The 25,945-nt window shown below is 44.4% G+C and overlaps 1 protein-coding gene across 4 annotated transcripts in view; it reads right to left on the reverse strand.

Moving 5' to 3' along the window:
- Nucleotides 1-47: 47 nt before the first annotated feature.
- Nucleotides 48-25,945, reverse strand: part of ERFL (ETS repressor factor like) — a 102,552-nt gene continuing 76,654 nt past the window's right edge. For 3 of the 4 annotated variants that reach the window (XM_073570703.1, XM_073570701.1, XM_073570704.1), the window contains exons 2-6: nt 13,604-13,675; nt 7,326-7,560; nt 3,495-3,672; nt 3,227-3,341; nt 48-2,257 (exon numbers count right to left, since the gene is read on the reverse strand). In XM_073570703.1, the coding sequence (XP_073426804.1) occupies nt 1,713-2,257; nt 3,227-3,341; nt 3,495-3,672; nt 7,326-7,560; nt 13,604-13,667 (1,137 nt within the window). In that variant the 5' untranslated portion in view covers nt 13,668-13,675 and the 3' untranslated portion in view covers nt 48-1,712. The remainder of the gene's footprint in view (nt 2,258-3,226; nt 3,342-3,494; nt 3,673-7,325; nt 7,561-13,603; nt 13,676-25,945) is intronic. The other variant, XM_073570702.1, reaches the window with a different exon arrangement.

A 25,945-nucleotide genomic window follows, 5' to 3' on the forward strand; every position in this document is an offset into this window, starting at 1 on the left:
TGTGCATCATTGATTTTTCCAGTCTTAGAATACAACAGTCGAAAGGATTTGTTTCTGTTTTTCTTTATTGCTTTGCTGTGGGATTACTCCGGCTCGTTAATTTTACTCACAGATACAAAAAAAAGAAAAGAAAAAAAGCATCTGTGATTTTTATTTTTTTTTTCTGACCCTTATCGTCCCCTCCATAACGTTACCACATACATCTTGACAGAACACTGGATGGGGAGTGGGAATACTTGATGTTCAAACATATACACACATCATAAACTGGACTTGTTACACAGGTGAAGCCGGGGATACTGGTTGTGGGGGACTGGGACTTAGGAGAATCGCTTAAAAGTTCACTTTTATCCCCTTGGAAACAGCAGCATAGCTTCCCCCCATGAGACATACGTTCCAACAATGCGATGCTCCCTTGTAAGAGAGAAATAAGCAGAATTGTGATTACAGCTCTAGATGTGACTGGAGTGTAATATAAGATGTAATTTAATGAAAGATGGAAATAACAGTTTGCAAAAGTATTTTGTATTGCAAAATTTTCCCAAGCCACACCGCTTTTGAGGTCCAATTTGCAGTACACAGTAATATATAACAGAGTGTGATCCTTCACCTTGTCATTTATTTCATTATGATTCTGGAGATCCCCTTTAATGACACACATTTGGTTTTAAACCTGAATTTTTACACATGGCCACTAGGTGGCTCTACTCTACTATGTAGAGTAGGTATACCGTGCGCCTTTTAAATTAAGTTTTTATCGACGTGTAGGGTTCACCTGTGTCCCAAATATCCAAATTTTGAAGTACTTTAATAGAAAAATAGACACTTAGCAACTTTTCCTTACCATCATTTTTTTTTCAATAGGGGATCGCTATTCTGGATTACCCTGGTCCGAAATTTGGGGGCTCATCATCCCCCAGGAGTATAAGCCACATTTGACCCAGGGTCTCAATCATCTATGTGATAGGGTTGTGTTTTTTTTCTTTTGGATACACTCTGATACCTTCTGTGACATGGCGTCGTTACATAGATGATCTTTTTTTTTTTTCGACAGGTCAATACTGCAGCATATGGCGCCGTTACATAGACAATCTTTTTTTTTTTTTTTTCGACTGGTCAATACTGCAGCATATGGCGCCGTTACATAGACAATCTTTTTTTTTTTTTTTCGACTGGTCAATACTGCAGCATATGGCGCCGTTACATAGACAATCTTTTTTTTTTTTTCACCGGCCAATAGTACAGCATATGGTGCTGTTACATAGATGATCTTTTTTTTGACAGGCCAATACTGCAGCATATATTGCCGTTACACATAGACGATCTTTTTTTTTTTTTTTTTGGAGGTCAATACTGAAATAAGATTGCTCATCAGTTATGTGAATATTATGCTGTCGTTGCAGCATTGCAGGGGTTTGGCTGCCAGTGTTAGTTGCCCTGTGTAGTTTTGGGCCAATGTTCTGCAACCCAAAACTCTCCAATTCCAAAACTACATCCCCCAGCATTACCTGACAGCCAACTGAACTTATTAAACCCAGGTCTTGTTACAATTGCATCATCATCAATGGTTAATTCTTGTAGATTCTCCATACAAGTGGCTTTCAGGATGAAATTGGTGACGCACTGCACATTTTGCCCCTATATATCTGTATAATTATATATATATCTATATATATATTGTACATTTCGATAGTTCTGTATAACCGTCAAGTCTAGCTGAGAGGAACAGCTGGTTTATCTTGGGAAGTTTTGGTGGTCGCTGTTTTGGGTCGTTCGACTTCTGTTCGGCTCCTTCTGATCGAAGATCCCGGGCACGGCGGACTATATCCACACCCGTCTGCCTCAGAGCTGCAGTCGCTCACATCTGTAATTTCCAGGTCGGAGTCAGATTCTGGCTCTGGTTTCCCTTCTGGCTGCTCTACTCTGTCTCTTCTCACCGCCCCTGTGCCGCCTAATTCTCCAATGACTCTCGGGGGCAGTGGGTGAGAATTAAGGGTTGCACACAACCTTTGTGGTATACCCGGTAAGAGGTTGGTAGACCTGTCCAATGACTCCCCTGGGAGAAGGGAGACAGGAGGGGCAAGCTGGGAGATTGAACTGGGATAAAACTGCGGTGGGTACAGGGACGTGGGCAACTTGGAGCCGGTTAGAGGGAAAGTGCCGGAAAGGTATGGGTTAAACCCCCAGGTGTAATCAGGAAATGGGGTGTTTCGGCTGTAAGGAGGCAGCATTGCTGGAGGCTTGGTGTAACCAGAACCTGTAAAAAATAATATAGATGAGTGGTAACATAGATAGTTGAAGTTTTGGCTCTACCATTAGGGGGAGCTTTAGAGCTTATTGCATACTTAATACACTAAAATCAATGATAAATGGTGCCAGTAACCCAATTTCTCCCTGAACCCTTGGAGGCCTATTGATACTAATGAAAGGGGCTCTTGGAGTACAAATCTGGAGCCTGTACACTTTTTTCCTAAATTTAAGTATGTTGCAAATTCACCTATGCAATTCTGGACTAAGCTGTGTATCTGCTAACAAACCAAAGATGGGTGGTTTCTGCGCTGTGGGCTTAGCTTAGATATCCCTGCTACAAGCTCCACTCTACAGTTCCCTGAGTTTCTATTTTGGGATTCTGCCGCTCCCAAATGATTTAGGAATCACAGGAAAGCCACCAGAACATCTTCACACATCTGTGATGCGTTTTGTGGACTTAATCTGTCAGCAGTTTTTAGCTATTTAATCTGAGAGCAGCATAATTTAGGGGCAGAGAGCCAAATTCCAGGGATGTGTCACTTACTAGACTTTGTGATGTAGTTGCAATACAATCAGTGTTTTATCAGCAGGAGATTGTCATGACTGACTAGGTCTCGCATGCAAGTCAGTCCAGCTAATCTGTGTAACTACACCCCCACCACTGATTGGCAGCTTGCTGACAGTGTACACAAGAAGCTGCCAATCAGTGGTGTGGGCGGGGTTATACACAGCTCAGCATTCATAGCACCGCTACATCGAAAGCAGAGAAAACAGGGATTTTATCAAAACTGCATCAAGCATCCCAGTTAGTGATACATCACTGGAATCAGGGTATCCACCCATACGTCAGATTACGTAGCAAAAACCTGCTGACCGATTTCCTTAAAGTATTTACATAGCTAGGATCAGTGTCCAGAGAGGATTTCTTCTTTACTAGGACTACCAGTATCTGCGAGGACATCACCATCAACCTTACCTGAGCTCAGGAAAGGAAAAGCGGCCTCAAGACGAAGCTTCTCGGTCTCTGGAGTAGAAAGAGGGCGATCCAATAATGGAGGCCGACCAGTGGGCGAGAAGAGAGACTGCAAAGCCTGGAAATGAAGATGCAATGTTCAGTATTCATGCACGACCATGCTGTGAAGCAAACCTGAGAGATTCACACCACCTTCTGGTGGGTCTTAAAGGGGTTCTCCAGTATCTAAAGAGCATTGATTGAGCACTAGACCTGACTAATCTCATGGTACCTCGGGAGTGAAGGGGTCATGTGAATGTGCCCCAGGGAAGGGGTTCTGCCCCAGGAGGAGGGATGAGTTGGCCATGTCCAGTAAAGGGTAGTTGACGAGCACAACTTTACTGAAGTTGAACTTGTAGGTGAATCTCTTGCCCTTGGTCTTGTGTAGAATTCTCTTGTTGTAATAATATCTGGAAGAAAAGGGTTAAAGCATTATTAAAGGCAACTTCTTCACCTAAGAGGAAATATTAGGGGTTCTTTGCTTTTGTGGACCTTTTCTACCTACACACCATGTAACCCTAAAGGTAGAGATTATTGCAGACTATGGTTTCTACAACATTCCTGACAGTGGTTTAGTTCAAAAAGCACCAGAAAAAGCTGACAATGGACCCCCCATTTTCATTAGCGTTCTTCCAACATTATAGGTGCAGGGACTTTCTTTCCCTTATTTTCCAACATGCTTTCTTTGACAGTGTCCCTTGGTTCATCTGCTCCAAACTCAAATCCGACTTCTCTGTTTTACCTGTTTACAGGAGAGCAGGAGCAACAACACACTGTTCCCCTCTGTCACAAAGTCACATGAACCCCTAAACTTTCACAAAGATGTCTGGCATATATAAAATATCTCTGGACCAAAATTTATCAACTTTTTAAAATGTCGTAGTTGATGAGTCAACTGAACTTTTGGAAAAAAAAACAAAAAAACGAGCAAATGAAAGAAAAAAAAAATTAGAGAAAAAAAAAGGCACTAATGCAATAACGAATCAGGATTTTCAGGGTGTGATGCACCTTAATCTATTATGACAATCCTTATTCTACTATGAGTAATTATTTCATTAAAGGGATTCTCCATTTTAGAATATTCGTACTCCTTTTTATAGTAATTGACTTCCTACTGCAGAGCAATCGTGGCAGAAAGAATTTTGTGTCCCTATAGTGCTTCCACAGGGGAAAAAAGGTATTACAGTGTGTCCATGGGATGTCTGTGTAATTAAGGGCTGTACCAGTCCTCCAACGCACGAGGTGCTCTTTATTCATCTGTTTCCACTCCAGTCAAGAGATGAGGGTCCGAAATAGATTTAAAGGGTGTGTAAAACGCAAGATTTCCAAACTGGACAATCCCTTTAATAATTTGCATGTTCTATTAAAACTAAAGTAAATGTTGATGGAATCTGTTACATGCATACACTAGATCCCACTATCTGGATTTCCCACATCTACAGTATAGCTGTATTGTGACCCTTCTGCAAAAATAAAAAATGGAGCAGATTTCATTACGACGGCGGGGATCACGTTGGTTCTATATCACGTATGCATTAAAGAGAATAAGATGTATGGTATCAGCACGTCCGCGCATCCCGCCGCACCCCTCCTCTCCAGAGAGACTCCACTGCCTTCACAGGGCAAACGTATCACCCACGTGTTAGGCCAGGGAAGATTTTTTGAAATTAAATGTCAAAAGTGATTTTTCGGCAAAGGGATGAGGATCCTCCTCCTCGCTTCCCCCCACAGGGCCCTCGGGGACCGTCTGGGCTCCAGCCATATATGAGCCATCTGATATCGCAGGGAGCGATGCGGATACTATGTACATGGCTGATCTCGCTTTACCTCCCTGTTTCACATCTAAATTTATCATTTAATAGGAATTTATAGTTATTTTTCTACAAATAATACTTTTCTCTGCAGGGTTAGTGCCTATCTGTTGTTTTAGGTGACTTTTCAGAATAGACAGGACTTAAGGGCTAACGCTATTTCTGGCTGTTATATGATTTGTATTTTGAGTTTTTCACCAGTTTTCCTCCTTACATTTTAGTTGTCTCTGAGCTAGAGGATGGCGATTAGCTGCTCTGATGATTTACGTTCATCACACACACTGACGTGAAAGATTCAACCTCTCCTATCTCTGTGCAACACATGATGCACATTCAGCTGAAGTGTATTGTGGCGCAGAGATCCGCTGGCTCCCTGCACCGCAATAGATGCCGCCGGCCAGTCAGAAGCCAGCAGCTGATATCGGCATGCCCGTCATGAGTGGCACATGGTAGTGACAATTCGCCACTCATGCCTGGCACGCTGAAGTCGGCTACAGGTTATAGAGGAGGACGGTAAGAAGAATTATCTTTTTGTGTTTTTTATTTTAATGTGTATGAAAAGAAGGACAGAAAGGATATTATACCAGGAAGAGGCCCAAAACAGGGACATTATACAAAGAAGGCACCCAGAATGGGGGATATTATACAAGGAAGGGGCCCAGGATAGAGGATATTATACAAAGAAGGTGCTCAGGATAGGGCATATTATATAATGAAGAGGCTCAGGATTGGGGACATTATACAAAGAAGATATCCAGCATAGGGGACATAATGCAAGGAAGGGGCTCAAGATAGGGGACACCATACAAAGAAGGCTCCCAGAATGAGGGACATTATACAAGGAAAAGGGCCCAGAATGTGGGCCATAATACCAGGAAGGGGCCCAGAATGGGGGGACATTATACAAGGAAGTGGATCAGAATGGGGGATATTATACCAGGACAGGGCCCAGAATGGGGGACATTATGCAAGGAAGAGGCCCAGAATGAGGGACATTATACAAGAAAATGGCTAAGGATGGGGGTCGGAATTATACCAGGAAGGTGCCCAGGCTGGGGGACATTATAACATAATACAAGGAAGGGGCCAGGATGCAGTCATTATACTAGGATGGGGTCAATATACCAGGAAGGGGACCAGGAGAGGAGGACATTACACCAGGAAAGGGCCCTGGATGGATGAAATTATATCAGGAAGGGCCAATGATGGGGAACATTGTTATAGGAAGGGGCCAGGATATGAGACAAGATTACTGGAAGGGGCTCAGGATGGGGGACATTATAACAGGAAGAGGCTAAGAACAGGGAAGATTATAACAGGATGGGGACATTACACCAGAAATGAGCCTAGGATGAGAGACACTATTACAGAATAAGAGACAGGATGGGGGACATTATTACAGAAAAGGAACAGGATGGGATACATGGTTACAGGCAGAACCCAGCATGAGGGACATTTTTACAGGTAGGGGTCAAGATGGGGGTATTATTACAAGAAGGGTGAACACGTATGTCTTTATAGGATCTAGAACACTACAAATGTCAATACAGCTGACCAGTATGGAGAATAGGGCCCAGGTCCAAATTTTGCACTGGGGCCCATCAGACTCTAGTTATGCCACTGGTAGAACAAGGTCAGCAGCAGCAGGAAAGAGGGCATTATTGAGCAGTGTGGATCAATGTAGCTGTGAATCCATCACTAAGGTGGTTAAAAAGTTGCAACAGCGTGGAAAACATTAAAGCAGTACTGAGCAGTGTAGATGTGCATCCATCACTGTGGTAATGTAAAACATTTATTAGAAAATTGCATAAGCATAGGGGACAGCAGTAGTACTGAGCAGTGTAGATGTGCATCCATCACTTGGAAGATATAAAACATTTAGTAGAAAGTTTCAGCACCATAAGGGACATTATATAGCACTATTAAGTGGTGTAGATGTTCATACATCACTGAGATGATATAAAATATTTAGTAGAAAGTTGCAGGAGTATAGGGGAAATTATATAGCAGTATTGAACAGTGTAGGTGTATGTGCATCCAGTACTACAAACATTAGAAAATTCCATGTTTCTCTGCCTGAGTCTCTTTTCAGTTGGAGAGCCCAGTTGCTTGTCGTTCTAGTGACTCCCTGCAAAGATCAGCTGCAGTCATGGTTTGGTTTAATGTACGGAGGTCCTGTTTGGGGTATGCATTGATAGACCCCTGTGACATGTATATTATAGATAACTGTTCTGGGCTGGGTGTGATCTTACCTGAGAGCTCGGCTCAACTTATCATAGTTCATATGAGGTTTACATTTGCGTATACCCCATAACCGTGCCACCTCATCGGGGTCCTTGATGACAAATTCTCCATAGTCTCCTTGCCAGGCGATGACATCATGATATTCTTCTTTTTGAAGAAGCTCCAGAATGAAGTGCCAGAGCTGGATCTGTCTGGAGCCCGGGCTGGACTCTGGCTTATAGGCCCAGTCAGGAAAGGCAAACCCTGGATTGAAAAAGAGCAAAATGGGACTTATTAAAAAAAAGCCAAATAAAAGTCACATAGCTGATATGCAAAGGGACAGGGCATGTCCTGGACTTATTTCCAATCATCCCACTTAGAAGCACTGAAGATTGACCAGCACCAGGTCTGAAATGGCTGATAGCAGAGAACAACAGCTTGAATTTAATTGCAACCCAATATCCAGATGTCAAAGGAACAAGTCCGACAGAAGAACATACAAATGCAAAGTTGAAGGTCTTCATTTTTACTCTTAAAACTTTTCCGCCCCACATTGGGGATCATTCAGACATCAGTTTTTCACCAATGAGAATATATTTCGATTCTACGGCGCTGTTCACATGTCTGGGTGGTCGACACCAAAACACGGAGACGTGTGCGATTTTGAGTCACGGATCAAACCTGTCAATGCAAATCTACGGCTCGATGACAAAAAAAAAAAAACAAGATGCTTTCCATGTGCTGGCCCGATTCCATGGTTTTTTTTTTAAAGGAAAAGTTTGAGAAAACTTTTCATGCTGAAAAACAAACTGAGGAAAGAATGCAACATTGATGGAAAATGGTCCCTTTTTTGTTTTTTTTGTTCACAAGAAAAATCAGTGATGTGTGAATACGCCCTTAGGCAAACGGTCGTGAACAAGGTATTTGTCCCAGGTCAGGCACGCAAGTCTACACGACCGCATCTCTCGGCCATTGATCTCGCAGATAGGTGACAGTTTATATTAAAATTGGAAGCGGAAATCTATTATCTATATAGGTCAGGAAAATATACATGAAGGAGCCTGGAGAACACAGGAGTAGGACCCTGAGAACAGCAGCAACCATAGAAATGAGATTAGAAGAAAAAAAAACTCAGGAAAAAGAAATATAGTAAAAAATTACCAGAAATATTATAATAATGACATGAATATGTATCTATCCATCACTAATAAATATATATATTTGTGTATAAATATACTATGCATATATTTACACACAAATATACATATATGTACATATATACATGTCACACACACACACACACATATATATATACACATTATATATATATATATATATATACAGTTGTGGCCAAAAGTATTGACACCCCTGCAATTCTGTCAGATAATACTCAGTTTCTTCCTGAAAATGATTGCAAACACAAATTCTTTGGTATTATTATCTTCATTTAATTTGTCTTAAATGAAAAAACACAAAAAGAATTGTCCTAAAGCCAAATTGGATATAATTCCACACCAAACATAAAAGAGAGGGTGGACAAAAGTATTGGCACTGTTCAAAAAATCATGTGATGCTTCTCTAATTTGTGTAATTAACAGCACCTGTAACATACCTGTGGCACCTAACAGGTGTTGGCAATAACTAAATCACACTTGCAGCCAGTTGACAAGGATTAAAGTTGACTCAACCTCTGTCCTGTGTCCTTGTGTGTACCACATTGAGCATGGAGAAAAGAAAGAAGACCAAAGAACTGTCTGAGGACTTGAGAAACCAAATTGTGAGGAAGCATGAGCAATCTCAAGGCTACAAGTCCATCTCCAAAGACCTGAATGTTCCTGTGTCGACCGTGCGCAGTGTCATCAAGAAGTTTAAAGCCCATGGCACTGTGGCTAACCTCCCTAGATGTGGACGGAAAAGAAAAATTGACAAGAGATTTCAACGCAAGATTGTGCGGATGTTGGATAAAGAACCTCGACTAACATCCAAACAAGTTCAAGCTGCCCTGCAGTCCGAGGGTACAACAGTGTCAACCCGTACTATCCGTCGGTGTCTGAATGAAAAGGGACTGTATGGTAGGAGACCCAGGAAGACCCCACTTCTTACCCCGAGACATAAAAAAGCCAGGCTGGAGTTTGCCAAAACTTACCTGAAAAAGCCTAAAACGTTTTGGAAGAATGTTCTCTGGTCAGATGAGACAAAAGTAGAGCTTTTTGGGCAAAGGCATCAACATAGAGTTTACAGGAGAAAAAAAGAGGCATTCAAAGAAAAGAACACGGTCCCTACAGTCAAACATGGCGGAGGTTCCCTGATGTTTTGGGGTTGCTTTGCTGCCTCTGGCACTGGACTGCTTGACCGTGTGCATGGCATTATGAAGTCTGAAGACTACCAACAAATTTTGCAGCATAATGTAGGGCCCAGTGTGAGAAAGCTGGGTCTCCCTCAGAGGTCTTCCAGCTTGTCAATGACCCAAAACACACTTCAAAAAGCACTAGAAAATGGTTTGAGAGAAAGCACTGGAGACTTCTAAGGTGGCCAGCAATGAGTCCAGACCTGAATCCCATAGGCATCCTTCAAATATCAGGGACCTGGAGCAGTTTGCCAAAGAAGAATGGTCTAAAATTCCAGCAGAGCATTGTAAGAAACTCATTGATGGTTACCGGAAGCAGTTGGTCGCAGTTATTTTGGCTAAAGGTTGTGCAACCAAGTATTAGGCTGAGGGTGCCAATACTTTTGTCTGGCCCATTTTTGGAGTTTTGTGTGAAATGATCAATGTTTTGCTTTTTGCTTCATTATCTTTTGTGTTTTTTCATTTAAGACAAATTAAATGAAGATAATAATACCAAAGAATTTGTGTTTGAAATCATTTTCAGGAAAAAACTGAGTATTATCTGACAGAATTGCAGGGGTGTCAATACTTTTGGCCACAACTGTATATATATATATACACCTACATACACTCCCAAATCTACATATACATGTGTGTGTATAATATATATATATATATCTCAAACACACATATATATACTCCCAAATATTTATAATGAAATTCCTCTATGTTATATATATTCATCAATAGTTGTAATAAGATCTGAGTTACTGAAGGTAACTTAGTAACTCATATAATATGTTGTTTTCAGATCTAGGAAATTTCTATAAATTATTATTACAATTAATATTTGTGTTATTTGCAGTTGAATGGACTTTGTTATTGGCACTTATAATCATAGATTGTGAACATATTTGCATTTTTTGTCATTTTAAGTTCTGTTGGTTCCAGTTTTATTCTAGAAGATCAGGAATGCCTTTTCCCCTCTTCACTATTATTTTTCTGGCCATTTTTAGACAAATCTACTTGTTATCTCGCTGTATAAATACTATTATCTCGCTGATTAACCCCTTGACACCCAGGCTGCTGTCACTTTGCCAGTAATCTGTGGGATAATTCAGTCTTCCATCATCCTTTCTCCCCTGTCTGCAGCCACATCCATGTTCTGCGCTGCCGCTGACCCTTCTCCAATTACTGTTTATTTTCAATTCCCATTTCTATCTCTCCTCTTCTCTTTCATGTTTCTGTTTTTCTCTCCTCTATTTGTGTCTTATTCGATGTGAACTTCACTTCAGCAATTCGACCACCACTGACTGTAGCCCCCACAGAGCCCCCTCCATCCTGCACCGCACCATCGGGGGAGAGATCGTTGCAGGGAGAATTATTGGCGACCAGAAAAACGATATCTGAGCCCTAAACACTGAGCTATCGGTATCTGTAATATCCCCCGACTTACCTGTGCCACAGGGGATGAGAGCTGAGGAACAATATATCAGCAAGGTGGAATAATGCAATAGGTTGGTACATTAAAATATTAAAACATTAAAATAAAACAGTGATGAAAGAAGAAAGGGGAAATAGATTGATAATTATATTGTGTTGCAGCCCTATGAAAACTATCAGTTATTATCGCAAGTAGCACACTCAGCTCTGCTACATTGACCAATTTCGTTTCTGCAGAAATCGCCCCAATCACATCCGCACTGTAATAAAGCTCATTCTCATTTCCCCATCGTGTATTCCCGAAGAATCATTGACTTTTTCAAATAATTATGCTGGAAACCTATCTGGATGTGTGCAGGGTACCGTCCGGGGATGAGGAAGAGGATGAAGTGGAGGCGGCTGTGGAGTTGTTTGGATACATTACACTGCTGGGAGTTGCAGGTTTAAAACTGTTACTATGAAGTTCCGAAAACATCCTGTAAACTATTGTTCCTACAGAAGTCAACCGATCAATCCCTCTGTATAGCTGACATTGCTAAGTCTGCTCAGGTCTCCTCCTCTTATTATTATTTCTCCCTCATATCATTATTAGTTCTTTCTCTTCTTCCTCTTATTAGTTCTCTCTCTTCCTCTTATAGTTCTCTCTCTTCCCCTTAATATTAGTTATCCCTCTTCCTCCTATTATTAATTTCCTCCTCCTCCTATTATTTTTTTCTTCTCTTATTATTAGTTCTCTCTCTTCCCCTTAATGTTCGTTATCCCTCTCTTCCACCTCTTATCACTAGTTCTCCCTCATTATTATTAGTTCTCCCTCTTCTCCTTTTAGTATTAGTTTTCTCTTCCTCTTCTTCTTATTTTTTTCTCCCTCTTCCTCCTTTTATTACATTTTTCTTCCTCCTCTTATTAGTTCTCCTTCTTCCTCCTCTTTATATTAGTTCTGTCTTTTCCTCCTACTATTAGTTCTCTCTTCCTCTTGTCATTTGTTCTCCCTCTCCTTCCTCTTATCATTAGTTTTCTCTTCTTAATAATTCTCCCTCTTCCTCCTTTTATTATTAGTTTTCCCTCTCTTTCTTCTCTTATTATTAGTTTTTCTTCCTCCTCTTATTAGTTATCCCTCTTCCTCCTATTATTAATTTCCTCCTCTTCCTCTTATTGTTTTTTCTCCCTCTTCCCCCTCTTATTAGTTCTCTCTCTTTTTCTCTTATTATTAGTTACCCCTCCTCCTCTTTTTATTCTCTCATTTCGTCCTCTTACTATTAGTTCTCCCTCTTCGTCTTTTTATTATTAGTTCTCCCTCTCTTCCTCCTCCTCTTATTATTACTTTTCCTCCTCCTTTTATTATTAATTCTCCTCCTCCTCTTTTCCCTTTTGTTTCCTATTCCTTTTACATAGATCATCTTAATGAAGAGGTGCCCACCCTTCCCTGCCCCTGCTCTGGTGCTGACCTCCCCCTAGTACTGACTCCCCTGATCGCTGCTGATTTGGGGTTTCCTCTCCACATTCCCAATCTGCTCCTGTTCTTGCAAATTCCAATGCTAATACGATGCGATGTGAAAGTACCCGGTAATTACTTTCCATCACTGCAGCATCACCAGGTATTTCAGGTGCAAGATCGAATAGTGTGAGAACATGATGAATGGACGAGGAAACAACTCTGCGCTCTGCTGCAGTCGCATGCGACACCGTCATAGACTGTCCGACAGCAGTCTGCCTGAATTCCCTGGAAAAAAAATAAGCAGCTTGTACCCAGCACTGCATCGTGCGACATTAATGCAATCTCCACCTCTCCAAACTCCTTCATAATCAAACACAATGAAGAAATGTGCGGTGTCCCACGTGAAGGGAGAGGAAAGTCACCCACCGACGGTCTAGATTAACTTCCAAAACTCAATAAAACGACATAGATTTTTTTTTCTGTGAAAGCGAGAGGGAGCGAAAGAAAGAGAAAGAGAATGAAAGAAATATGAAAAATTAATAACAAAAGAAAGAGGACAAAAAATGAAAAAGAAACGGAAAGAATAAAAAGAGAGAAAAGGACAGAGGAATAAAAAGGAAAGATAGAAAGAAACAAAAAAAGAGGGAAGAAGGCAAGATAGGAAGAGAAAGAAAGGGAGAGAGAGAAAGAAAAAGAAAGAAAGAGAAAAGGAAAGAAAGATGGAAGAAAGGAAGAGAAAGAGGAAAAGAAACAGAAAGGAAGAGAAAGAAAGGAAGAACAACAGAGAGTAAAAAAGAAAAAAGTGTGAGAGTAAAAAAGGAAATGGAAAGAACAGAAAGAAAGAGAGGAAGAGAAAGAAAAAAGAGGAAGAGAAAAATAGAAAGAAAAATAAAGAAAGGAAACAAACAACAAAAGAGGGTAAGAAAGAAAGAAAAAAGAGTGAGAGAAATCAAGAGGACATGGAAGGAAAGAAAAAGAGGAAGGAAGAAAGAAAGGAAGACAGAAAGAGGAAGGAAGAAAGAAAGGGAAAAAGAAAGAGGAAGGAAGAAAGAAAAAGGAAAATTGAATGTCTCTACAGACAGCATGTGCACACACTATGTTACCTGGAGTCCAGAGAGCTGGCATAGAAGGAGTCAGAAGGATATCAGACACGCAGCTGCAATCCATGCTTGATTCTGCAGACAGGAGTACAGGAAAGGGAGAAAGGGGGAGAAAGATAGCAAATAAAAGAGAGGAGATGGAAGAAGAGAGCAGAGACCCGATGAGGAGGAGGATCCAGACAGGTGTGTTGTGTGGAGTCGTAGATAAAATGAGAGAAAAAATCAAAAGATCAAAAAAGAAGCAGGTGAAGAACAAAAGATGAGTCACAGAAAGAAGAAAGTCAAAGACAGAAGGAGGCGAAGGAGAAATGAATATGACATACATGTAACAAGATAGAGAAGATGAAAGTTGTCCAGGAGGTGGTGAGGATGACACCAGCAGGAGGTGAAGGAGAACAGGTGAGGAGCAAGAGACCAGAATTTCACAAGCAGATGGACCAGGGATGATGGAGCATGAACAGGTGAAGAAAAAGAAGTGATGATGGTGAGAAGAACAAGGGTGCAACATCCAGGAGAGTTTAAGATGTTAAGCAGGTGAGGAAGTGAAGATGACAGGAAGGAAATGGGGGAGGAAGTTGAATTAATAGGTGAAGAAGGTGAGAAAGACATGAGACCACCCGGTGAGGAAATGCAGAAGTGAAGGGGGTACAGAAAAACAAGTTGAAGACGATGGCAAAAGTTGTTGATAATAACAAGGTGAGGATGGAGCAGAAGATCCAAGAAGATCAAGGAGTAATGAGAAGAATGCAAGAATAGTGAAAAAGTGCAAAATAAATAAAAAAAAAAATAAGCAAACATAAAAGAAAAGTTATGGAATAAGGAGAATAAAGAGGATGCAGAAATGAAGAAAAGAGTGAAAGGTTGAAGACAAGGAAGCAGAGGGAAAGAAGAAAGAAGAGACACAGGTCAGTAAATGTCCCATCTCCAAATATATGTTGGGTAGATATTCAGTTAGGGGATAGGGGGATCTAAAGTTGTTGCAACACTCCACCCCTAATCATGCCCTGACAGCCTTACACTGGGTGTTGTAGTGTTACAGCAGTTGGAGAATTACTGGATGAAGAAGATCCAGAATAGAAACTACTCCATAAGTTTCAAGACAATCAACAAGTGCAACAGAGGAAAGCTGAAGAACTGCAGAAAGTGACATGAGAAGTGCTGCTCCATGTATCAGCAGAGCTCTCCATGTAACAGCAGAGCTCTCCATGTATCAGCAGATCTCTCCATGTAACAGCAGAGCTCTCCATGTATCAGCAGAGCTTTCCATGTATCAGCAGATCTCTCCATGTAACAGCAGAGCTCTCCATGTATCAGCAGAGCTCTTCATGTATCAGATCTCTCCATGTATCAGCAGAGCTCTTCATGTAACAGTAGAGCTCTTCATGTAACAGCGGAGCTCTCATGTAACAGCAGAGCTCTGGAGTTCTCCATGTATCAGCGGAGCTCTCCATGTATCAGCAGAGCTGTCCATGTAACAGCAGAGCTCTCCGTGGAAAAGCAGAGCTCTCCATGTAACAGCAGAGCCTCTCCATGTAACAGCAGAGCTCTCCATGTATCAGCAGAGCTCTCCATGTATCAGCAGAGCTCTCCATGTAACAGCAGAGCTCTTCATGTATCAGCAGAGCTCTCCATGTAACAGCAGAGCTCTCCATGTATCAGCAGAGCTCTCCATATATCAGCAGAGCTCTCCATGTAACAGCAGAGCTCTCCATGTATCAGCAGAGCTCTCCATGTATCAGCAGAGCTCTCCATGTATCAGCAGAGCTCTCCATGTAACAGCAGAGCTCTCCATGTAACAGCAGAGCTCTCCATGTAACAGCAGAGCTCTCCATGTAACAGCAGAGCTCTCCATGTATCAGCAGAGCTCTCCATGTATCAGCAGAGCTCTCCATGTAACAGCAGAGGTCTCCATGTATCAGCAGAGCTCTCCATGTAACAGCAGAGCTCTCCATGTATCAGCAGAGCTCTCCATGTATCAGCAGAGCTCTCCATGTAACAGCAGAGCTCTTCATGTATCAGCAGAGCTCTCCATGTAACAGCAGAGCTCTCCATGTATCAGCAGAGCTCTCCATGTAACAGCAGAGCTCTCCATGTATCAGCAGAGCTCTCCATGTAACAGCAGAGCTCTCCATGTAACAGCAGAGCTCTTCATGTATGAGCAGAGCTCTCCATGTAACAGCAGAGCTCTCCATGTATCAGCAGAGCTCTCCATGTATCAGCAGAGCTCTCCATGTATCTGCAGAGCCTCTCCATGTAACAGCAGAGCTCTCCATGTATCAGCAGAGCTCTCCATGTATCAGCAGAGCTCTCCATGTATCTGCAGAGCCTCTCCATGTAACAGCAGAGCTCTCCATGTATCAGCAGAGCTCTCCATGTATCAGCAGAGCTCTCATGTATCTGCAGAGCTCTCCATGTATCAGCAGAGCTCTCCATGTATCAGCAGAGCTCTCCATGTAACAGCAGAGCTCTCCATGTAACAGCAGAGCTCTCCATGTATCAGCAGAGCTCTCCATGTAACAGCAGAGCTCTCCATGTAACAGCAGAGCTCTCCATGTAACAGCAGAGCTCTCCATGTATCAGCAGAGCTCTCCATGTAACAGCAGAGCTCTCCATGTATCAGCAGAGCTCTCCATGTAACAGCAGAGCTCTCCATGTATCAGCAGAGCTCTCCATGTATCAGCAGAGCTCTCCATGTAACAGCAGAGCTCTCCATGTATCAGCAGAGCTCTCATGTATCAGCAGAGCTCTCCATGTATCAGCAGAGCTGTCCATGTATCAGCAGAGCTCTCCATGTATCAGCAGAGCTCTCATGTATCAGCAGAGCTCTCCATGTATCATCAGAGCTCTCCATGTATCAGCAGAGCTCTCCATGTAACAGCAGAGCTCTCCAAGTATCAGCAGAGCTCTCCATGTATCAGCAGAGCTCTCCATGTAACAGCAGAGCTCTCCATGTATCAGCAGAGCTCTCCATGTATCAGCAGAGCTCTCCATGTAACAGCAGAGCTCTCCATATAACAGCAGAGCTCTCCATGTATCAGCAGAGCTCTCCATATAACAGCAGAGCTCTCCATGTATCAGCAGAGCTCTCCATGTAACAGCAGAGCTCTCCATGTATCAGCAGAGCTCTCCATGTAACAGCAGAGCTCTCCATGCAACAGCAGAGCCTCTCCATGTAACAGCAGAGCTCTCCATGTATCAGCAGAGCTCTCCATGTATCAGCAGAGCTCTCCATGTAACAGCAGAGCTCTCCATGTAACAGCAGAGCTCTCCATGTATCAGCAGAGCTCTCCATGTATCAGCAGAACTCTCCATGTATCAGCAGAGCTCTCCATGTAACAGCGGAGCTCTCCATGTAACAGCGGAGCTCTCCATGTATCAGCAGATCTCTCCATGTAACAGCGGAGCTCTCCATGTATCAGCAGAGTCTCCATGTAACAGCGGAGCTCTCCATGTAACAGCAGAGCTCTCCATGTATCAGCAGAGCTCTCCATGTAACAGCAGAGCTCTCCATGTATCAGCAGAGCTCTCCATGTAACAGCAGATCTCTCCATGTAACAGCAGAGCTCTCCAAGTATCAGCAGAGCTCTCCATGTATCAGCAGAGCTCTCCATGTAACAGCAGAGCTCTCCATGTAACAGCAGAGCTCTCCATGTATCATCAGAGCTCTCCATGTATCAGCAGAGCTCTCCATGTAACAGCAGAGCTCTCCAAGTATCAGCAGAGCTCTCCATGTAACAGCAGATCTCTCCATGTAACAGCAGAGCTCTCCATGTAACAGCAGAGCTCTCCATGTATCATCAGAGCTCTCCATGTATCAGCAGAGCTCTCCATGTATCATCAGAGCTCTCCATGTATCAGCAGAGCTCTCCATGTAACAGCAGAGCTCTCCATGTATCAGCAGAGCTCTCCATGTAACAGCAGATCTCTCCATGTAACAGCAGAGCTCTCCAAGTATCAGCAGAGCTCTCCATGTATCAGCAGAGCTCTCCATGTATCAGCAGAGCTCTCCATGTAACAGCAGAGCTCTCCATGTATCATCAGAGCTCTCCATGTATCAGCAGAGCTCTCCATGTAACAGCAGAGCTCTCCAAGTATCAGCAGAGCTCTCCATGTATCAGCAGAGCTCTCCATGTAACAGCAGAGCTCTCCATGTATCAGCAGAGCTCTCCATGTATCAGCAGAGCTCTCCATGTAACAGCAGAGCTCTCCATATAACAGCAGAGCTCTCCATGTATCAGCAGAGCTCTCCATATAACAGCAGAGCTCTCCATGTATCAGCAGAGCTCTCCATGTAACAGCAGAGCTCTCCATGTATCAGCAGAGCTCTCCATGTAACAGCAGAGCTCTCCATGCAACAGCAGAGCCTCTCCATGTAACAGCAGAGCTCTCCATGTATCAGCAGAGCTCTCCATGTATCAGCAGAGCTCTCCATGTAACAGCGGAGCTCTCCATGTAACAGCAGAGCTCTCCATGTATCAGCAGAGCTCTCCATGTAACAGCAGAGCTCTCCATGTATCAGCAGATCTCTCCATGTAACAGCGGAGCTCTCCATGTAACAGCGGAGCTCTCCATGTATCAGCAGATCTCTCCATGTAACAGCGGAGCTCTCCATGTATCAGCAGAGTCTCCATGTAACAGCGGAGCTCTCCATGTAACAGCAGAGCTCTCCATGTATCAGCAGAGCTCTCCATGTAACAGCAGAGCTCTCCATGTATCAGCAGAGCTCTCCATGTAACAGCAGATCTCTCCATGTAACAGCAGAGCTCTCCATGTAACAGCAGAGCTCTCCATGTATCAGCAGATCTCTCCATGTATCAGCAGAGCTCTCCATGTAACAGCGGAGCTCTCCATGTATCAGCGGAGCTCTCCATGTAACAGCAGAGCTCTCCATGTAACAGCAGAGCTCTCCATGTAACAGCAGAGCTCTCCATGTATCAGCGGAGCTCTCCATGTAACAGCAGAGCTCTCCATGTACAGTCATGGCCAAAAGTATTGAAACCCCTGCAATTCTGTCAGATAATATTCAGTTTCTTCCTGAAAATGATTGCAAACACAAATTCTTTGGTATTATTATCTTCATTTAATTTGTCTTAAATGAAAAAACACAAAAGAGAATGAAGCAAAAAGCAAAACATTGATCATTTCACACAAAACTAAAAAAAGGGCCGGACAAAAGTATTGGCACCCTCAGCCTAATACTTGGTTGCACAACCTTTAGCCAAAATAACTGCGACCAACCACTTCCGGTAACCATCAATGAGTTTCTTACAATGCTCTGCTGGAATTTTAGACCATTCTTCTTTGGCAAACTACTCCAGGTCCCTGATATTTGAAGGGTGCCTTCTCCAAACTGCCATTTTTAGATCTCTCCACAGGTGTTCTATGGAATTCAGGTCTGGACTCATTGCTGGCCACCTTAGATGTCTCCAGTGCTTTCTCTCAAACCATTTTCTAGTGCTTTTTGAAGTGTGTTTTGGGTCATTGTCCTGCTGGAAGACCCATGACCTCTGAGGGAGACCCAGCTTTCTCACACTGGACCCTACATTATGCTGCAAAATTTGTTGGTAGTCTTCAGACTTCATAATGCCATGCACACGGTCAAGCAGTCCAGTGCCAGAGGCAGCAAAGCAACCCCAAAACATCAGGGAACCTCCGCCATGTTTGACTGTAGGGACCGTGTACTTTTCTTTGAATGCCTCTTTTTTCTCCTGTAAACTCTATGTTGATGCTTTTGCCCTAAAAGCTCTACTTTTGTCTCATCTGACCAGAGAACATTCTTCCAAAATGTTTTAGGCTTTTTCAGGTAAGTTTTGGCAAACTCCAGCCTGGCTTTTTTATGTCTCGGGGTAAGAAGTGGAGTCTTCCTGGGTCTCCTACCATACAGTCCCTTTTCATTCAGACGCCGACGGATTGTACGGGTTGACACCGTTGTACCCTCGGACTGCAGGGCAGCTTGAACTTGTTTGGATGTTAGTGGAGGTTCTTTATCCAACATCCGCACAATCTTGCGTTGAAATCTCTTGTCAATTTTTCTTTTCCGGCCACATCTAGGGAGGTTAGCCACAGTGCCATGGGCTTTAAACTTCTTGATGACACTGTGCACGGTAGACACAGGAACATTCAGGTCTTTGGAGATGGACTTGTAGCCTTGAAATTGCTCATGCTTCCTCACAATTTGGTTTCTCAAGTCCTCAGACAGTTCTTTGGTCTTCTTTCTTTTCTCCATGCTCAATGTGGTACACACAAGGACACAGGACAGAGGTTGAGTCAACTTTAATCCATGTTAACTGGCTGCAAGTGTGAGTTAGTTATTGCCAACACCTGTTAGGTGCCACAGGTAAGTTACAGGTGCTGTTAATTACATAAATTAGAGAAGCATCACATGAATTTTCAAACAGTGCCAATACTTTTGTCCACCCTCTTTGTTATGTTTGGTGTGGAATTATATCCAATTTGGCTTTAGGACAATTCTTTTTGTGTTTTTTCATTTAAGACAAATTAAATGAAGATAAGAATACCAAAGAATTTGTGTTTGCAATCATTTTCAGGAAGAAACTGAGTATTATCTGACAGAATTGCAGGGGTGTCAATACTTTTGGCCATGACTGTATCAGCAGATCTTTCCATGTAACAGCGGAGCTCTCCATGTATCAGCGGAGCTCTCCATGTATCAGCAGAGCTCTCCATGTAACAGCAGAGCTCTCCATGTATCAGCAGAGCTCTCCATGTAACAGCGGAGCTCTCCATGTAACAGCAGAGCTCTCCATGTATCAGCAGATCTCTCCATGTAACAGCGGAGCTCTCCATGTATCAGTGGAGCTCTCCATGTATCAGCGGAGCTCTCCATGTATCAGCGGAGCTCTCCATATAACAGCAGAGCTCTCCATGTATCAGCAGAGCTCTCCATGTATCAGCAGAGCTCTCCATGTAACAGCGGAGCTCTCCATGTATCAGCAGATCTCTCCATGTAACAGCGGAGCTCTCCATGTATCAGCGGAGCTCTCCATGTATCAGCAGAGCTCTCCATATAACAGCAGAGCTCTCCATGTAACAGCAGAGCTCTCCATGTAACAGCAGAGCCTCTCCATGTAACAGCAGAGCTCTCCATGTAACAGCGGAGCTCTCCATGTATCAGCAGAGCTCTCCATGTATCAGCAGATCTCTCCATGTAACAGCGGAGCTCTCCATGTATCAGCGGAGCTCTCCATGTAACAGCGGAGCTCTCCATGTATCAGCGGAGCTCTCCATGTAACAGCAGAGCCTCTCCATGTAACAGCAGAGCTCTCCATGTAACAGCGGAGCTCTCCATGTAACAGCAGAGCTCTCCATGTAACAGCAGAGCTCTCCATATAACAGCAGAGCTCTCCATGTAACAGCAGAGCTCCCCATGTAACAGCAGAGCTCTCCATGTAACAGCAGAGCTGTCCATGTAACAGCGGAGCTCTCCATGTAACAGCAGAGCTCTCCATGTAACAGCAGAGCTCTCCATGTAACAGCGGAGCTCTCCATGTAACAGCGGAGCTCTCCATGTATCAGCGGAGCTCTCCATGTAACAGCGGAGCTCTCCATGTATCAGCAGAGCTCTCCATGTAACAGCAGAGCTCTCCATGTATCAGCAGAGCTCTCCATATAACAGCAGAGCTCTCCATGTAACAGCGGAGCTCTCCATGTATCAGCAGAGCTCTCCATGTATCAGCAGATCTCTCCATGTAACAGCGGAGCTCTCCATGTATCAGCGGAGCTCTCCATGTATCAGCAGAGCTCTCCATATAACAGCAGAGCTCTCCATGTAACAGCAGAGCTCTCCATGTAACAGCGGAGCTCTCCATGTAACAGCAGAGCTCTCCATGTAACAGCGGAGCTCTCCATGTAACAGCGGAGCTCTCCATGTATCATCGGAGCTCTCCATGCAACAGCGGAGCTCTCCATGTATCAGCAGAGTCTCTCCATGTAACAGCAGAGCTCTCCATGTATCAGCAGAGTCTCCATGTATCAGCAGAGCCTCTCCATGTAACAGCAGAGTCTCCATGTAACAGCAGAGCCTCTCCATGTAACAGCAGAGCTCTCCATGTAACAGCAGAGTCTCCATGTATCAGCAGAGCCTCTCCATGTAACAGCAGAGCTCTCCATGTAACAGCAGAGCTCTCCATGTATCAGCAGAGCTCTCCATGTAACAGCAGAGTCTCCATGTATCAGCAGAGTCTCCATGTAACAGCGGAGCTCTCCATGTAACAGCAGAGCTCTCCATGTATCAGCAGAGCTCTCCATGTATCAGCAGAGCTCTCCATGTAACAGCAGAGTCTCCATGTATCAGCAGAGTCTCCATGTAACAGCTGAGCTCTCCATGTAACAGCAGAGCTCTCCATGTAACAGCAGAGCTCTCCATGAATCAGCAGAGCTCTCCATGTAACAGCAGAGCTCTCATGTATCAGCAGAGCTCTCCATGTAACAGCAGAGCCTCTCCATGTATCAGCAGAGCTCTCCATGTATCAGCAGAGCTCTCCATGTAACAGCAGAGCTCTCCATGTATCAGCAGAGCTCTCCATGTATCAGCAGAGCTCTCCATGTATCAGCAGAGCTCTCCATGTAACAGCAGAGCTCTCATGTATCAGCAGAGCTCTCCATGTAACAGCAGAGCCTCTCCATGTATCAGCAGAGCTCTCCATGTATCAGCAGAGCTCTCCATGTAACAGCAGAGCTCTCCATGTATCAGCAGAGCTCTCCATGTATCAGCAGAGCTCTCCATGTAACAGCAGAGCTCTCCATATAACAGCAGAGCTCTCCATGTATCAGCAGAGCTCTCCATGTAACAGCAGAGCTCTCCATGTATCAGCAGAGCTCTCCATGTAACAGCAGAGCTCTCCATGTATCAGCAGAGCTCTCCATGTAACAGCAGAGCTCTCCATGTAACAGCAGAGCTCTCCATGTATCAGCAGAGCTCTCCATATAACAGCAGAGCTCTCCATGTATCAGCAGAGCTCTCCATGTAACAGCAGAGCTCTCCATGTAACAGCAGAGCTCTCCATGTATCAGCAGAGCTCTCCATGTAACAGCAGAGCTCTCCATGTAACAGCGGAGCTCTCCATGTAACAGCAGAGCTCTCCATGTATCAGCAGAGCTCTCCATGTAACAGCAGAGCTCTCCATGTATCAGCAGAGCTCTCTATGTAACAGCAGAGCTCTCCATGTAACAGCAGAGCTCTCCATGTATCAGCGGAGCTCTCCATGTAACAGCGGAGCTCTCCATGTAACAGCAGAGCTCTCCATATAACAGCAGAGCTCTCCATGTAACAGCAGAGCTGTCCATGTAACAGCAGAGCTCTCCATATAACAGCGGAGCTCTCCATGTAACAGCGGAGCTCTCATGTAACAGCAGATCTCTCCATGTATCAGCAGAGCTCTCCATGTAACAGCAGAGCTCTCCATGTATCAGCAGAGTCTCCATGTATCAGCAGAGCTCTCCATGTATCAGCAGAGCTCTCCATGTAACAGCAGAGCTCTCCATGTAACAGCGGAGCTCTCATGTAACAGCAGATCTCTCCATGTATCAGCGGAGCTCTCCATGTAACAGCGGAGCTCTCATGTAACAGCAGATCTCTCCATGTATCAGCAGAGCTCTCCATGTAACAGCAGAGCTCTCCATGTATCAGCAGAGTCTCCATGTATCAGCAGAGCTCTCCATGTATCAGCGGAGCTCTCCATGTATCAGCGGAGCTCTCCATGTAACAGCGGAGCTCTCATGTAACAGCAGATCTCTCCATGTATCAGCAGAGCTCTCCATGTAACAGCAGAGCTCTCCATGTATCAGCAGAGCTCTCCATGTAACAGCAGAGCTCTCCATGTATCAGCGGAGCTCTCCATGTAACAGCGGAGCTCTCCATGTAACAGCGGATCTCTCCATATAACAGCAGAGCTCTCCATGTAACAGCAGAGCTGTCCATGTAACAGCAGAGCTCTCCATGTATCAGCAGAGCTCTCCATGTAACAGCAGATCTCTCCATGTATCAGCAGAGCTCTCCATGTAACAGCAGAGCTCTCCATGTATCAGCAGAGCTCTCCATGTGTCAGCAGAGTCTCCATGTATCAGCAGAGCTCTCCATGTAACAGCAGAGCTCTCCATGTATCAGCAGAGCTCTCCATATAACAGCAGAGCTCTCCATGTATCAGCAGAGCTCTCCATGTATCAGCAGAGCTCTCCATATAACAGCAGAGCTCTCCATGTATCAGCAGAGCTCTCCATGTATCAGCAGAGCTCTCCATGTAACAGCAGAGCTCTCCATGTATCAGCAGAGCCTCTCCATGTATCAGCAGAGCCTCTCCATGTATCAGCAGAGCTCTCCATGTATCAGCGGAGCTCTCCATGTATCAGCAGAGCTCTCCATGTAACAGCAGAGCTCTCCATGTAACAGCAGAGCTCTCCATGTATCAGCAGAGCTCTCCATGTAACAGCAGAGCTCTCCATGTATCAGCAGAGCTCTCCATGTAACAGCAGAGCTCTCCATGTAACAGCAGAGCTCTCCATGTATCAGCAGAGCTCTCCATGTATCAGCGGAGCTCTCCATATAACAGCAGAGCCTCTCCATGTAACAGCAGAGCTCTCCATGTATCAGCAGAGCTCTCCATATAACAGCAGAGCTCTCCATGTAACAGCAGAGCCTCTCCATGTAACAGCAGAGCTCTCCATGTATCAGCAGAGTCTCCATGTATCAGCAGAGCTCTCCATGTAACAGCAGAGCTCTCCATGTATCAGCAGAGCTCTCCATATAACAGCAGAGCTCTCCATGTATCAGCAGAGCTCTCCATGTATCAGCAGAGCTCTCCATATAACAGCAGAGCTCTCCATGTATCAGCAGAGCTCTCCATGTATCAGCAGAGCTCTCCATGTAACAGCAGAGCTCTCCATGTATCAGCAGAGCCTCTCCATGTATCAGCGGAGCTCTCCATGTATCAGCAGAGCCTCTCCATGTATCAGCAGAGCTCTCCATGTATCAGCGGAGCTCTCCATGTAACAGCAGAGCCTCTCCATGTATCAGCAGAGCTCTCCATGTATCAGCAGAGCTCTCCATGTATCAGCAGAGCTCTCCATGTAACAGCAGAGCTCTCCATGTATCAGCAGAGCCTCTCCATGTATCAGCAGAGCTCTCCATGTATCAGCAGAGCCTCTCCATGTATCAGCAGAGCTCTCCATGTATCAGCAGAGCTCTCCATGTATCAGCAGAGCTCTCCATGTAACAGCAGAGCTCTCCATGTATCAGCAGAGCTCTCCATGTAACAGCAGAGCTCTCCATGTAACAGCAGAGCTCTCCATGTAACAGCAGAGCTCTCCATGTATCAGCAGAGCTCTCCATGTATCAGCGGAGCTCTCCATGTAACAGCGGAGCTCTCCATATAACAGCAGAGCTCTCCATGTAACAGCAGAGCTGTCCATGTAACAGCAGAGCTCTCCATATAACAGCGGAGCTCTCATGTAACAGCAGATCTCTCCATGTATCAGCAGAGCTCTCCATGTAACAGCAGAGCTCTCCATGTATCAGCAGAGTCTCCATGTATCAGCAGAGCTCTCCATGTATCAGCAGAGCTCTCCATGTAACAGCAGAGCTCTCCATGTAACAGCGGAGCTCTCATGTAACAGCAGATCTCTCCATGTATCAGCGGAGCTCTCCATGTAACAGCGGAGCTCTCATGTAACAGCAGATCTCTCCATGTATCAGCAGAGCTCTCCATGTAACAGCAGAGCTCTCCATGTATCAGCAGAGTCTCCATGTATCAGCAGAGCTCTCCATGTATCAGCAGAGCTCTCCATGTAACAGCAGAGCTCTCCATGTATCAGCGGAGCTCTCCATGTAACAGCAGAGCTCTCCATGTAACAGCAGAGCTCTCCATGTAACAGCAGAGCTCTCCATGTAACAGCGGAGCTCTCATGTAACAGCAGATCTCTCCATGTATCAGCAGAGCTCTCCATGTAACAGCAGATCTCTCCATGTATCAGCAGAGCTCTCCATGTAACAGCAGAGCTCTCCATGTATCAGCAGAGCTCTCCATGTATCAGCAGAGTCTCCATGTATCAGCAGAGCTCTCCATGTAACAGCAGAGCTCTCCATGTATCAGCAGAGCTCTCCATATAACAGCAGAGCTCTCCATGTATCAGCAGAGCTCTCCATGTATCAGCAGAGCTCTCCATATAACAGCAGAGCTCTCCATGTATCAGCAGAGCTCTCCATGTATCAGCAGAGCTCTCCATGTAACAGCAGAGCTCTCCATGTATCAGCAGAGCCTCTCCATGTATCAGCAGAGCTCTCCATGTATCAGCGGAGCTCTCCATGTATCAGCAGAGCTCTCCATGTAA

Source organism: Dendrobates tinctorius, unplaced genomic scaffold, assembly GCF_039654945.1.
Source record: "Dendrobates tinctorius isolate UK_male_01 unplaced genomic scaffold, ASM3965494v1 ptg000028l, whole genome shotgun sequence".
NCBI lineage: Eukaryota > Metazoa > Chordata > Amphibia > Anura > Dendrobatidae > Dendrobates > Dendrobates tinctorius.